Genomic DNA, 13,761 nt, shown 5'->3' with positions numbered 1-13,761 from the left:
GAGGGTGGTGGAAAAGCCACACAAATGGACAACGCTTAAAATGTGCCAAGTAGAGCAGTTTCTTCCTACTTTATACTTCTGTTTATAACAGGGCTAAACTCATAACAAGAAAGTTTCTCTCTCTTAACATTTACGAATATAAATGTATGTATTTACGTATATTGCAGCTTTGCCTGAGTACCTTGAAACTGTTAGAACCAATGCAGGGCACACTGACAAACCAACTGACTGTGTCTTTCTGGGCCCAGGCATTCCTTGTGATACAACAGTGGCAAAGACTGAGTCACAGTGGTCACCAAAGTGTCCTGTCCAAGCCTTCCTAGTCATATGAATCACTTGGCTCCATCACCAGATCATCTTAGGAACTTAAGTTGTGTGGGCTGGAGTTGAATCACTAAGACCATATGAGGCATCTCAGTTCCCCAGATCAGTTCAGTTGCTCCAGTCAACTGCATGTAAATTCCAGACCCCTTCCTCCCTTCCTTCCCTTCCTCCCTCCCTCCCTCCACCTCTTTTTGAAAATCTACCTCTGTGTATTTATAACGGGCTAACTTAAACTGATTGCCATGCCAAGTGCATCAGTTGTGTTAGAAAGTAATTTGGGCTTGGAGAACCTCTCCTGTCCCCTCCCACTCATTGGCCTGGTGTTGGGGAGCCAGAGAAAAGATGCTGCTGGTCCCTGTGGAAGAAGGAATCACTTGATGAGAAGAACTGATGTCATGGCTTTTGGAGAGAAAGCCAAGAGTGCAGGCTGCAAAGGTTTTGTCTGAAGAATTTGAAGGAGGAAGAGTTGAGGGCCTTAAATTGGAGACAATGGACAGGAGATGAAAGTGGAGGACTCTTCATATATATAAGTCCTAGACTTTATATATGGGGTGGAGAGGGGCTGGCCTCTATTGGTCGTCAGGTGGGCCTGCAGTGCTGGGGAAATGTGGAGGCTGTGGAGGGACAGGGTCTTGTGGGGGCATCTGTAGTTCCAAGCTGAAAGAAGACAAGAAAACTCTTGATGTAATTCAGGGAACAGCCTTGCAGATGCACCACAGCCCACCTTGCAGGGATCCCCCTTGGGATGATCATTTGCTGTCATGGCCTCTCTGGCTCCTCCTGAAGCTGCCAGCAAGGAGGATATCTGGGGAAAGTGTGATAACTCCTGAGCTGTGCTTCAGCCTTGAGAATCCCCAGCCCTGTGGTTGCCATGCAGTATTGAGTGCATGTTTTTTTGTAAATACCTATTTTGCAGTTTTTCTCTGTAAGTGGAATTACTCAACAGTACTCATTGCTTCAGCCAAACAATTTTTTAATAGGTACAGTACAAGGGAAAAAGAGCATCTTGGTTCCAAGCACTTGTTAAAGGGTCTTTAAACCCCCAACCACAGCACATTCTCTGGTGCAACATGACTCAGTGTCTTTGGCTGACGTCTTTGGTGACATCGCTGATGACTAAAGGTTTTTCCCAATCAGCAAAAAGCTTAACCCTGATTTATAGCAAGGGCTGATCTATTAATACCAGCAGTATTTTTCTTTTGCTGTTGTCAGGGTGTGGCACAGAAAGGGAAGAGTGAGTGTACCTCTTCCTGCTGGGCTGAGGGTAAGAGATACAAGCAGTGTACTAGAAGCTGTCCTGCAATTATGGCTGGGGCAAAGAGGAGGCCAGCTATATTCCACTCAAAATAATCAAGAGATCACTAAAGATTCTAATCAGGCAGAAATATTTTTCCATCAACTCATTACAAATTATAATGAGGTTGCAGCTCTGAATTTTGGTTGCGTCTTCTCTTGCTGAAGTTAACGAGTGCATCTGCTGAAGGCTTTGGTAACTCATTTGGTGTGACATGTAGGCAATGTGAAGAAGTAAGGGAAGAAGGGGCAGGGGGGGTCCCAAGGAGCAGGGAAGGTCCCAAGGAGCAGGGTTGTTTTGTCTGGTGACCTGGAAAAAGGCAAGTATTTGCCTGCTTCTTTTTCTGGGAAAAAAACAAGGCAAGGGTGGCTAATGGAAGTGCTGCTCCTGAAGATGGTGATGGCTTTTGAATATGATAGTATTGAATTTCTTTGAATTCTTCTTGAATTTCTTTGTGAGCTTGACAATGAGTCCATGAGGGGACCTTCATCCTGTCTTGTATGTTGGTTGTGGGTATGGGATGATGCGTGATCACAGCTGAGGACAAATGAGAAAGCGTGAGAAAAGCAAAGCAGTGCAGAGACGTTTGGATGGAGCTGTGTTTTTGGAGGTCTCTACCGGCCTGTATTCCTCCTCGCCCCATGTCACTGAGGAGAATTTTGATTGAGGGCATCAATGCATTGCTTACAAAGACAAAAAACATTGTTGCCTGTTGGCTCACCAGCACCTCTGTTTTCCTCCCTGGTCTTCTACAGAATTTGGCCATGTGAGGAGAAGCTTGCAGTAGAAACATCTCCGGGAGACTCAAAATATAAACCATGTTTTACTAAGTAGTATCTGAGACTTTTGCTGACAGTAGTACTAGGTCTTATTGACTGACCAAAGCTACCAAGCCTACCCTGAGAGGCTGCTCTTAAATATTGAGGTCTGTGGCAGGCTGTATTTGTTATGAAGATAACCCATACTCTTGTTAATCCCCCTTGTGTCAGCTACTCAATAACATGACCTCACAGATTCCTCTGTATCTGTGAAGCCATTTATCTGCTGAGACAAATGTCCTCCTCTCCTACCATCATTGGCAAAGGTCATCAAGGTGGAAGCAAAGAGCTTCTGTAAAGTGATAGGAATCTGTGGCAAAATAGGTGTTGGATATATAGTTCTGTAAATTCACCACCTACTTCGATGTCAAGATGCTAAATAACAACTTTTGGTTTTGCAGACCCTACAAAGCAATCTTGACTTTTAAATCTTTTTGTCTTAGCCACAAGGACTTTCTGGAAACCTGAGGAATGAACAATGTCAGAGGAGCAATATCCAAGATGGAAGGAATACAAGCAAGACTCTGAGGCTGCTATCCAAGAAGAGTTTGTAAATAGATAGGAATTTATGAGGCTAAGCTAGAAATGCACCCTTGAGCTCTATGGCTGCCTCTCACTTCTTGCAGAGTCAGGAAATGAATCTGAGAAGCATCTGTTGGATTCTGTTAACATGTTGTAGTGAATCTCTTTGGGCGCTGTTACCCTCCCGATAGCTTTTGTTGAAGGGTGGATAGCTATGTCTAGTTGACAGACATGACTGAAGGTCCATTCTTTCCCTGTTACACAATTTAATGTCTTCACAACATGAAGACAAAAGCCACAATAGGAGTTAAAATGATACGATTCCTCCTATGGTATCTAGGTGCTGGTTTGCAGCAAAAGCTCTCAAGGAAAAAAAATGCTTGGAGTCTGTGGGGGGGCATTAAATTAGATTTACTTTAATTTGGACAGAAGAACGTTAAGTACAAAAATTAAAACACACAAATAATTAGCATCTGAGGTTGCAGGAAGCAATTCATTTAGTAATTCCACTGTGAGCTTGCTGGGTTTAAGGTTCTGGGGTGGTTTTTAGTTTTTTGCTTCTGGCACTCTCAGCTGCTATCTCTATGCTACATTGCTTCACACCTGGATTGACCTGCCTTTATAATGTGTCCTTGACATCCAGTCAAGGTGGTTTTGAAGCAGAAACATTCCTATTAAAATGCTGTTGAGAAATCTGAGGCTCTTTTTCTAGTGCTATTAATAGTGGGTTTGTATCCTCCTGAATGTGGCTGTGCTTTCATGCTCTCATCTGAGCCCCTCCAAGGACTCCTGGATGTGTCTGCCAGAGATCCTTGTTCCTAGTACTAGGTGTATATGTTGGAGCAAATGCAAGGAAGGGCCACTAACAGGGCTGCTGTCCAGTCTGAATGTGGTGAAGTACCTGAAGACTAAGGACCAAACCAGACTTTGTGGTAGCACTGCTGCTGCCTGCCCTCTTTCTCTGGCTAGAAATCCCTGTGAATGGTGCCATATCTCCACAAGAGTACAAGGAAGCAGCGGGCTTGGTGTGGTAACTATGAAGGCCTCATGCACATGATGGGATTTAGTCAGGAGACTTTTAGGTTCTTGTGTGAATTCCTCTCTGCCTGATCCAGATGGTATCCAAGGAGTGTCACAGCCAAGCCGTGCTAAAGTGGCTACAGAGTACAGCAATTGGCAAGTGGTGTCCCTTGAGATTCTGTATTGGGACCAGTGTTATTTAATATCTTCATTAATTACATAAATGAAGGAATCAAGTGCACCCTCAACAAATCTACAGGTGACAACAAGCTTAGTGGTGTGGTTGACACACCTGAAGGAGGGGTTGCCATCCAGAAGGATCTGGAAAAGCTCAAGAAGTCGGGCCATGTTAAACCTCATGAGGTTTAACAGGGTCAAGTTCAAGGTGCTGTACCTGGACTGGGGTAACCTCTGATATCAACATAGGCTGGGGATGAACAGAATGGGAACAGCTCTGTTGGGAAGGACTTGGGGGTGCTGGTGGATGGGAGGCTGGACATGACCCAGGTCTTGGAGCCCAGAGAGACAGTTTGTATCCTGGGCTGCATCCAAAACAGCGTGGCCAGCAGGGTGAGGAAGGGGATTCTGCCCCTCTGCTCTGGTGAGAGCCCACCTGCAGTGCTGTGTACAGCTCTGGGGTCCCCAACACAGTTGTTCTAACATGGACCTGTCGGAGTACATCCAGTGAATGGCCGAGTTCTTTATAGGGATGAAGCACCTTCCCTATGAGGAAAGGCTGAGAGAACTGAATTTTTTCAGCCTGGAGTAGAAAAGGCATCAGGGTGACCTAATTGCAGCCTTCCAGTACCTAAAATGAGCCTACAAGACAGACAGGGAGGGACTTTTGGCAAGATCATGTAGTGATAGGACAAGAGAGGAATAGCTTCAAACCTGAAAGAAAGTAGGTTCAGATATTAGGAAAAATGCATTACTGTGAGGGTGTGTTGGGGCACAGCAATGGCACGCAGTGGCGTGCTGGGTGTGAGCAACAGAAGGGGGCACTACACCTCCCCCAGGACCCCGAATCTCCTAAGCAGTCGCCGAGTGATCAACGGGGAAAAGATGAGACGGGCCTTGCTTGCTTATCCGAGGAGCATTTATAATGCCAAAAGAGCAAAACAAAAAACATTCATAACTCAAATATACAGCAGAGGCAAGGACCCCAAAACACACAGAGCGGTGGGTTTTAAGGGAAAGGACTAGGGTGGAGCTTGGGACTAGGAACCAATAACAGAGTAGCAGGGGAGGAACATAAGGTAGGGATTACAATGTTTAAACCAATAGGGAGTTCCAGGGGAGGGGAGCAGTTTAACTAAACCAATGGGGCATCGAGGGATACATAAATGACAGGGAATCCTCTGGAACAAGGTGTACGAATTGGGAAGGACTGACAGCAGGGACTGAACCAATGCCTGGGGGGGGGGGGGGTACAAAACCACTTAAAGAAAACAGTAATATAACAAAAACACACCACAACAAGGGTGGTGAGACACTGGAATAGGTTGCCAAGAGAAGCAGTGGATGCCCTATCCATGGAAGTGTTCAAGGCCAGGTTGGATGAGGCTCTGAGCAACCCGGTCTAATCGAACGGCCCCTGTCCATGAGAGTTAGAACTAGGTGACCTTTAGGGTCCTTTCCAGCCCAAACCATTCTGTGACTCTGTGAATTCCAGCAGGCAGCCTGTGCAGGCTGTGGAAAGGAGCATGATGAGTAATTATGTACTGTGTTGCAACACAGGTACACAGGGAGGTTTAAATGCCTCTTTCTAGCTTATGCCTGATTGTTGCTGACTTAACAGGAGCAAGGATCTTCTCTCTTTTGGCATTCAAACCCTGCATGTTCAGTACGTTTGTAGCAGGGACTTCAGCTTTCAGCTAATTTTGCTGCTACTTTTGCAATCTTCTACCTTCACTGTCATCTCTATCCTTCTTTTCTAAAACTCTGTCATGCCTGCTATCCATCCATCACAGCCCCTTGCCACTTTCTTCAGGATTTTAACACCCATTGGGGTGTTAAAAAGGAAGCACATTGCTTGGCATGTACAGTTTTTGTAGTAACAGATATAACAAGTGAAAGCCTTAGAAAAGGCATATTGGCTAAGTTTTATTAATGCACTTGGCTTTAGAAAAGACAAGACCTACCTTGAAGCAAAGGGTCTAAATCAAATTCTTCAAATGCATAAAGATCTGCAGGCTCGGAACTTTGGAATAGCTACTACTGCAGATTTTTTAGTTTGTTATTGTTTTGGCTTTTGGTGCTTTTTTTCTGTATGCTTTAGGATGCTAACCAAAAGGGACTTGAGCAAAAAAGTAGGGCTTCACTTTGGACTATAACCTTCTCCCACCAATATACTTAGTGTTTCTTTTACTTCTGTATCAGGGGGAAAAGTGGGGGGAAGTGGAGCAAGTTGGTAAGATAACCTGGCTTGGTTTCTCCATTAAGATCTTCTGTTTCCTGATGTATTACAGTCACCTCTTCCAGCATAAGTCACTGACTGAGGGTAGTGTATGTCCACCTAATAACCTGTCAATGGCTGCCCATCTCAGTGTCCTCACTCATCAGTTGAGCCACTTGCCCAGCCTTTGCTTCAGGTGTAGATTCTATGGAGGGGACAAGTAAGCTAGAATTGACCTGCTTACTGGTTTCTAGGGCCCAGATCTGGAAAGAAAGACCTGATTAATATCACAAAAAGTGAAAGAACAGCCACTGAACAGTTAGCATAGAGCTTGGAGCTTGGCACTGGGCTGGGATGATGGAGGAAGGGAAGAATTGGTGCAGTTGAACATGGTAAATCCATCTTAACACAAGTCTGAGAAAGTGGAGTTGGATTGGGATTTTTTTCTTGTGAGCTAATGGAGAATGCTAAGCCTTAGAGAGGGCCAAGATCATATGGTGTGGAAGTAAACACCTATTTTTGTTACAAAAAGTTTGAACTGTTCATCTTAGCCTTGTAGTCTCCTGGCAACAGTGAAGAACAGACCATGCTGGGACCACTATTTTAATCAACCTAATTGTAGGTCCTCTCTGTCCTCCCCCAGCAATCAGCCACCTGGGAGATAGAAAACCCTTTTGAGCACATCACCTAAAGGACTTGGATGCCCTTTAGTTTGCCATGCTGCAGTTACGTGTTTTGCAGTGCAGTATTCATTTCATATTTCTTGCCTGGAAATAAGGCATTACTTTGGGGGGTTTGCATTTTCCCATCTGTTACATTAAAATGAATTTGTTGCTTTCACTTCACCAAAAATATTCCAGTTGGATATTAACTGCAAATAGAAGTGCCAACATGTTTCCCTGACTGCCTCTCTTCCTGCCCATGATGTTCAGAAGGCCTTTCTACCTCCTGCTTCTGTCCAGAGAAGTGCCCTCTTACCTATGCAGATATGCAAAACAAGAAATATTTTGTGTATAAAGCATACAGTGATAAGAAACATTTACTATGGTAATGAGAAACATCAGCTATTTTCAGTCTTCTTAAATACTTCTAGTACTTTATCAAGGTTTATCTTAACCTTGTCAGCCTCCTGGACTTCTGCAGCCCCTGGGCTGCTTTTCCAGCATGGTCAATGAGAGAAAGAAGCCCTGATACTGAAGTGTCATCACACAGTGGGAAATTCTGGCATCTGGGATAATACTGTGAAAAAGCTCAGAAGTGTGTGGCTACACAGAACAATTGGTGTAATGGCTGGTGTGAAAATGCTTCAGTGCAGTGTAATTAAATTGCTGCATTTAGTGCAAAGGAACCAGGCTGTCCCTTTGCCTCTCACTCTCACTGTATTGGCAGTAAAAAGCAAAAGTAACAGTTTTGTATTTTCCTCCTCAAAACCATATACACAGTACTGGGTGACAAAACCCATCTGCTCTCCTTTGCTGCCTGGCAGCAATATAACACTGGTCCCAGTGTCAGCTGGCAGGGCACATCATAGCTTCGTTTTCTTTCTTTCGGTTCTTCTTCAGAGCACCTGCAAACAATTAGGAAGCCATTTCTGCCCATTTTTTTCTGGTTACACTTTTTCCCCTCTGTGTTCAAAGGATTGACCTCAAATCTATCCTTATCAGACAGGTGACCTGAAGTGCATGCTTCTAGCTGCAGCTCTTCCAGGGTCACTGCTGGAAAGCCTCCCAGGCATGAAAAGAGATTTCTGTTTCCACAGCTGCAGATCCTGCAGCACCCCTTGCACACATAAAACCTGCCCAAGAAATGGGTAGGACCCACACCAAGCAGAGTGGTTGCTGGGGGTTCATGGTGCCTGTGCCCATGTGGGCATCCTGCTGTGCTGGGAACACTGGATGCCCAGGAAGCTCTCCTGCCTTTTTGCAAGTGAACTCTCAAGCACCGGGCAGTATCTTGAGGCAATTTGGCAGGCACTGGGGGAGGCTGATGCAATTCTTTCTTTATTCCCCACTCTGTTCTAGTGCTGTAACTCGGCAAAGGCCTATCTATCAGAACTGGGAGCAGCATGCAGCCCTCACAGAGTCGCTAAAAAAAACCCCATGTGCTGCTCAATGGCGCCTCAATTTCTGTTGTATTGTTGCTGCAGGAATCATACTTTCTTTTTTCATTTGTATCCTTGCTCTCCCTACCGCTTTTTCTTTTGAAAAAATCCACGGAGTGATTAGATTTGCAAATGAATGGGCAGGGAAGTGACAACAGAAGTGAGCTGGAGCTGAGGAGCACAGGTATAATTACTGTAATTAACTCAAGCAGCAGGGGCACAGCCAGTGTTGGGAGCATCGCTGGGAGTTGCCGTGGGCGAGAGATGGGAGAGGAAGAATGGGCAGCTGCAGAGATAGTCTGCCCCAGGGGTCCCCGTTCCCCCCTTGAGTGCATCGATAAGGAAAGTGTAGTTGTGCCTTGTCCCTGTGGCACGTCCACTTAGGCTGCAGGGACCCACATCTCCCCAGATGAGGTGCACATGAGCTCTTTCTGTGTTCTACCAAAATTCCTCAATGTCCTGCTTGGGCAGCCTCTTAAGGAGATGTCTTTGTTTCCTGTAAGTCTCCAGGAGGTGGGGACACCCAGTGTGCAACAGCAGTAGCCCCCCAGCCAGAGCAGCAGAGAAGCAAAACCCCTCAGCTTGAGCTGAGCCCTTGCAGGAGGAGCTGGGACAACTGGGGCCAGCTGACAGCTTGTCTCAGAAACTCTTCAGCATGAAAATATATTACTCCTTGACTTTGCTAGGTGCTGGTCTGTGACTTTATGGTTGATCTAAGAAATGGCCTTAATGATCTTCATTGCTGGCAGACTGAATAGGAAGCATGACCTTCTCAATTTGGAGGGAATGACCACGGGACCATATGGAGACATATGTATGGCATGGGAGATGGTGTTTCATGCACTCCTGATCATAACACCAGGAAAGTTTTATGATCACTAAATAAGGAAGCATTATGTCTTTGTCTGCCCTCGTTCCACTAGTCACAGTCCTGCAGTCACTTTTCTCCTCTTGGTAGTAAACACTTCCATAACCTGTGTCATGTTCCTCCAGGAGCACTGCAGGCCATGATGCTCCCAGCACATGCTCACTGTCCATTTCCATGAGCACACTCTGCCCTACAGCAGAACATTGTGACGCATCTGCCTGCACCACAGATCCTGCAACAGCTCTAGCTCTTGGCAGAAGGACTTTTCTTTTTGTAAAGAGATGGGGGGCTGACTTCAAATACAGGTGTTACAAACATTAGTTGCCTTTGGTTCTATTCTTGGAGTCTGAGACTGAAAGTGGTTTTAGGCTTTTATAATCTTTCTAGATGTGACTGTAATGTGTTGGGTGGGTGCATTAGATTTAGGGTGTGAGAAGTTCACACAGGAAGACATAAACAAAACAACCCCCAAAAACTCTGTATTTTTGGAATATGCACAGACCAGCGAGCCTGGGATGTAAACAGTTTTCCTAGCTGGGGCTATGGAGTGAGGGAGGCATGAGCAGGAAACCACGGAGGTCTGAGGCTCTGTAATCACCCCTAGGAACAGTTACACAGACTTGTTAGAAGAGGACTATAGTTTTGTTACTAAAAGATTAATGTTCCAGGCTCTGCTTCACATAGCGGTGAGAGCACATAAATATGTGTCTGGCATATTTAAAAAAGAGATTTGCTGAAGCTGGGTAGGGAGTGGTGTCTGTGTTTTGCTGTACTGTAAAAACTTCAAAACTCTCCCTTTTCATTGTGGAAAATATCTGATGTGAGATTTGGGTAATGCAGAGTTCTGTGAACAGCTTCAGTTTAAACTTGCTACTACGGATCAAAAAAGCTATAGGAAATAGGATTGGAAGGGGGTTTGAGAGATCATATAGTCTGTCTCCTTGCCCACGGCATATCCAGCTGCACCTCCTTTGCCTTTGTCAATATTTTGACTGAGCTCTGGGCAATTTATTCCAGTGCTTCCCTATTCTTAACAGATTAACCCAAATCTTCCATGCTGAAGTTGAATTTATTGCCTCTTATTCACCACGGGCATGGAAAACTGATTACCTTTTTCCTTGTAGCAGCTGTTCAGATATTTGAAAACTGTTATGATGCGCTTCCCCAGTCATCATTTCTTTATCTGGACATCCTCTGTCTGTTCTGTCTACTCTTGTTGGCCATGGATACTAAACATTTGACCATTCCCCTTCTCTCTTGGGCTCTCTCCAATTGGCCTCTGTCTCAGAGAGGGACACCTAACACTGGACATAATCCTTCAGGGAAAAATCTACATCACACTCTAATGTCAGACTGACTTTAGAGTCCCAATATGATATTTGTTTGTCCTGTGGTGGTGAGGCATGATTTTTACTGCTTTTCAGACTGCTGTGTGCAGTAAGCTCCAGACTCCTTTTTGTAGAATTGTCACCTAGACAGCTGTTCCTTTTTCTCTATTAATGAAGTTGATTATTCCTGCTTAAGTCTAATTACATGAATATGTCCTGGTTGAATTTTATCTTGTGTTCTCAGATCATTTGTCCAATTTGGTGTGATTGTCTGGTATTCTATTTCTGTCCTCTGGTGTATTCAGTCCCCCCTCAGCTTGATGTCTTCTGCAGATTTAATAAGTATACTCTTGTTTCCATTATCCAAGTCATTAATGGAAACACTGACTAGTGCTGGACTCTCCAATGAATACCTGTAAGGTCCACTCAATACACCTTTCATTTGGCAATGTAATAATGATAAGTATTTTAAAGAAATGTTTTTCTAACCAAATGTTATTATCCCACAGTACATTCTCCTAGACAATCTTCTTTTGAATATCTTGAGTCACATGTCAAAGTGTCGAGACATTGCATTTGCTGCCTCCCAAGCCCTGTTACTCTGTTGGAAGGAGAGACTAGATCGCTGTGACTAGAGATGCTCTTGTAAATCCTCATTTGTGGTGTTATATTTTAGTTAAATGGTATGCTCTGTCTCACCCCTAGAAAATGTACGGTTTATTCCAAGCCTGTGCTCCTCCCCTGCAGTATCCTGTGTCTGTAATCCCATTGCCCAATCTGTTCCGCGCCCACTTTGAATCTCCCTGTTCAGTGTGCCGGGAGGATGGTTCTCTCTCTCTTCTCCAGCTCTCCTGGCCGGTGCTCTCTCAGCCCCTCTCTCCCCCTCCCCTTTCCCCCCTCAGTCCCCTTTCTCCCCTTTTCCTCAGAAACCATGCTGCCTCCCCGGGGTTAGGACCCCCAATAAACCTCACCTAATGAGCACCCTCATTAAGCCGTGTGGAGTCTCCTTGCCTGCCTGCTGCTACCAGCCAACTCACAGCCTTGGGGGCCCCCGGGGACACCCCTGGGGGGTCCCCCCCGAAATGTGCAGCTACACTTATTGTTTATTATGCTGTTCTTTAGGAATCATTTCTACTTTAGGTTTAAGGTGCTCCTGTTTAAAGGATACAGTCGGCACTTTAAACTAATGGCTCTCAGCAGCTTCATGTGTACTCATAAAATCCACTTCATACTTGGAAGTAGTTACTTACTACTAGTGGTATTTATACTGAAGGGAAGGCTGAGTCCCAGGAAACTGATGATTGGTCACATAAAGAAGGTTGAAGCTAAGAACTGACCCAAAGAAACTTGCTCCTAGATCTTGGTTCAAAAATGTGACTCAAGTAAGCCAGGTTACAATGGGCAGCACAATTCTGCAGCAGCATTAGTAGCTTTCCTCAGAGATGCAGGCACCAAGCACGGCTGGCTATGACAACCAAGCTCCCTCAGGCTGTGGATGCTCCCAGCTTGGGTCTTCAGCTGCGCTGGACACTGGGCTGCCTGACACGCACCATGCTGGGGCAGCGCTTAAAAGAAACAGAGTAAACATAGTCCCATGTTCCCTAAGGAAATAACTTGCATCCTAATCCAGGAATGAGGATAGATTGTGTATCCCAGTTGCTCAGAGGTGTCCTGGAATGAGAGTTCGGGCAGGCATCTTGCTCCAGGCATGTCCCCTTTCCTTGTGCACATTCTGTTGCTGTCTTTGGTGGCTTGTGGTCCCTCCCACTCACTGTGCCTTGCCCAAGGGGAATGAGGGCTCTATCTCCCAGCCTCAGGTGAGGAGTGGCACTGGTATCCTGCCTGCTGGCTCTCTGGGCTGAGCCTTGACACAGCTGGGTGTGCTGACAAAAATCAGCTATGCACTAACTGGTCTCTGTTCCTCGACATGTTCTGCAAACGGGCATTTAAATGCTCTATGTTCAGCAGACAACTGTCAGGGAATATCAAGTTGCAATTGTCTGCCTCTCTTGTTGCTTGTATAATTGGATGGTAAAAAGCAGAATACCAATTCCCCCACCACAGCAATAGGCTATACCATCTAGGTATTTTTAGCAAGCAAATGTGCCAAAATTTAGAAGCTACTAAATATAGAAAGTCTGCAATTTTTTTCCTTTTTTTTTGGTCTTTTCTTGAAATCTTATTGACAAGAAATCTCTCTCATGTACTTTGGAAAGAAATGAAGCAATCAACAATAATTTTTTTTTCCCAGAGTGGGGAAAGCTTTTTGTTCTGACCCATTAATTCCCAACTGTATTCCAACATCACACTGAGTGGTGTTAGCATTACTGAAGGGGCTCTTTCTAAAGTTCTAAAATTAAGGTTTTTAGTTTCTCAGCACTTCCAAGGAAAGACTCACCTGCCACTGCACCGTGCTGTGAATGGGTGAGAACTGGATGAAAAACAGGAGAAAGGGGAGAAAAACAGTAAAAATCACAGCAACCAACATGTTGAATGCTCTCTTAGTCATTCTGGTGTTTGCCCCCTTTCTGTCTATTTCTTGTCCATATTCATGTCTAAAGCCCTGATGCTGAAGTCAAGTCTACATGTATATGTGTAGGATCAAGGGGCACAGAGTGAAGCTTTTCAGGGCATTAACCCCTAGTTATCTGCTTGAAAAAGTCATATTACACTTTTAGAAATAATTTTAAAAATAAGGGCTGATCCAAATTTGTAACAAAATGGTGTGACTCATCAAAATGTCATCAAATTATATTAAAAATTATTCTTAAAGTGACTTTAAGCCCAGTAAATAAACTGTAAGCTGTAGATGCTACTGGAGCATGTAAGAGTGTCAGCAGAATTGGGATGCATGCTTGCTGGTACAATAAGCCAGGTGACCAGAGAGGATCTAGTTTTCTTGTGGCTTGTACTAATAGAAATTGAGAGTGAAGTAGAAAACGGGTGTTCTGCTATAAAAGGGAGAACATCTGGCCCTGGATACCAAAGACCTGCTTCTACATGACTTCCACTTTTTTTCTCAGATGTTTCTGATTTTGACATGTTGCTTAATTTAGCCAAAGCCCTTAGGGCAAGGCTGGAGAATGGTATT

General features: G+C 44.7%; 2 protein-coding genes across 2 annotated transcripts in view; both read left to right on the top strand.

Moving 5' to 3' along the window:
• ADCK1 (aarF domain containing kinase 1) overlaps positions 1–3,832 on the top strand; it is an 89,117-nt gene extending 85,285 nt beyond the window's left edge. Inside the window, exon 11 of the mRNA XM_068192724.1 lies at positions 2,880–3,832. Coding sequence (XP_068048825.1) covers positions 2,880–2,990 — 111 coding nt within the window. The 3' untranslated portion in view covers positions 2,991–3,832. The remainder of the gene's footprint in view (positions 1–2,879) is intronic.
• The window catches only part of SLIRP (SRA stem-loop interacting RNA binding protein), a 127,590-nt gene extending 116,427 nt beyond the window's left edge, over positions 1–11,163 (top strand). The window contains exon 4 of the mRNA XM_068192732.1: positions 7,741–11,163. Within this exon, the coding sequence (XP_068048833.1) occupies positions 7,741–8,016 (276 nt within the window). The 3' untranslated portion in view covers positions 8,017–11,163. The remainder of the gene's footprint in view (positions 1–7,740) is intronic.
• Positions 11,164–13,761: the final 2,598 nt, after the last annotated feature.

The sequence above is a fragment of the Anomalospiza imberbis genome, chromosome 6 (genome assembly GCF_031753505.1).
Source record: "Anomalospiza imberbis isolate Cuckoo-Finch-1a 21T00152 chromosome 6, ASM3175350v1, whole genome shotgun sequence".
Taxonomy (NCBI): domain Eukaryota; kingdom Metazoa; phylum Chordata; class Aves; order Passeriformes; family Viduidae; genus Anomalospiza; species Anomalospiza imberbis.
The sequence above is the reverse complement of the archived record's forward strand: the minus strand, read 5'-3'. Positions and strand labels throughout refer to the sequence as shown.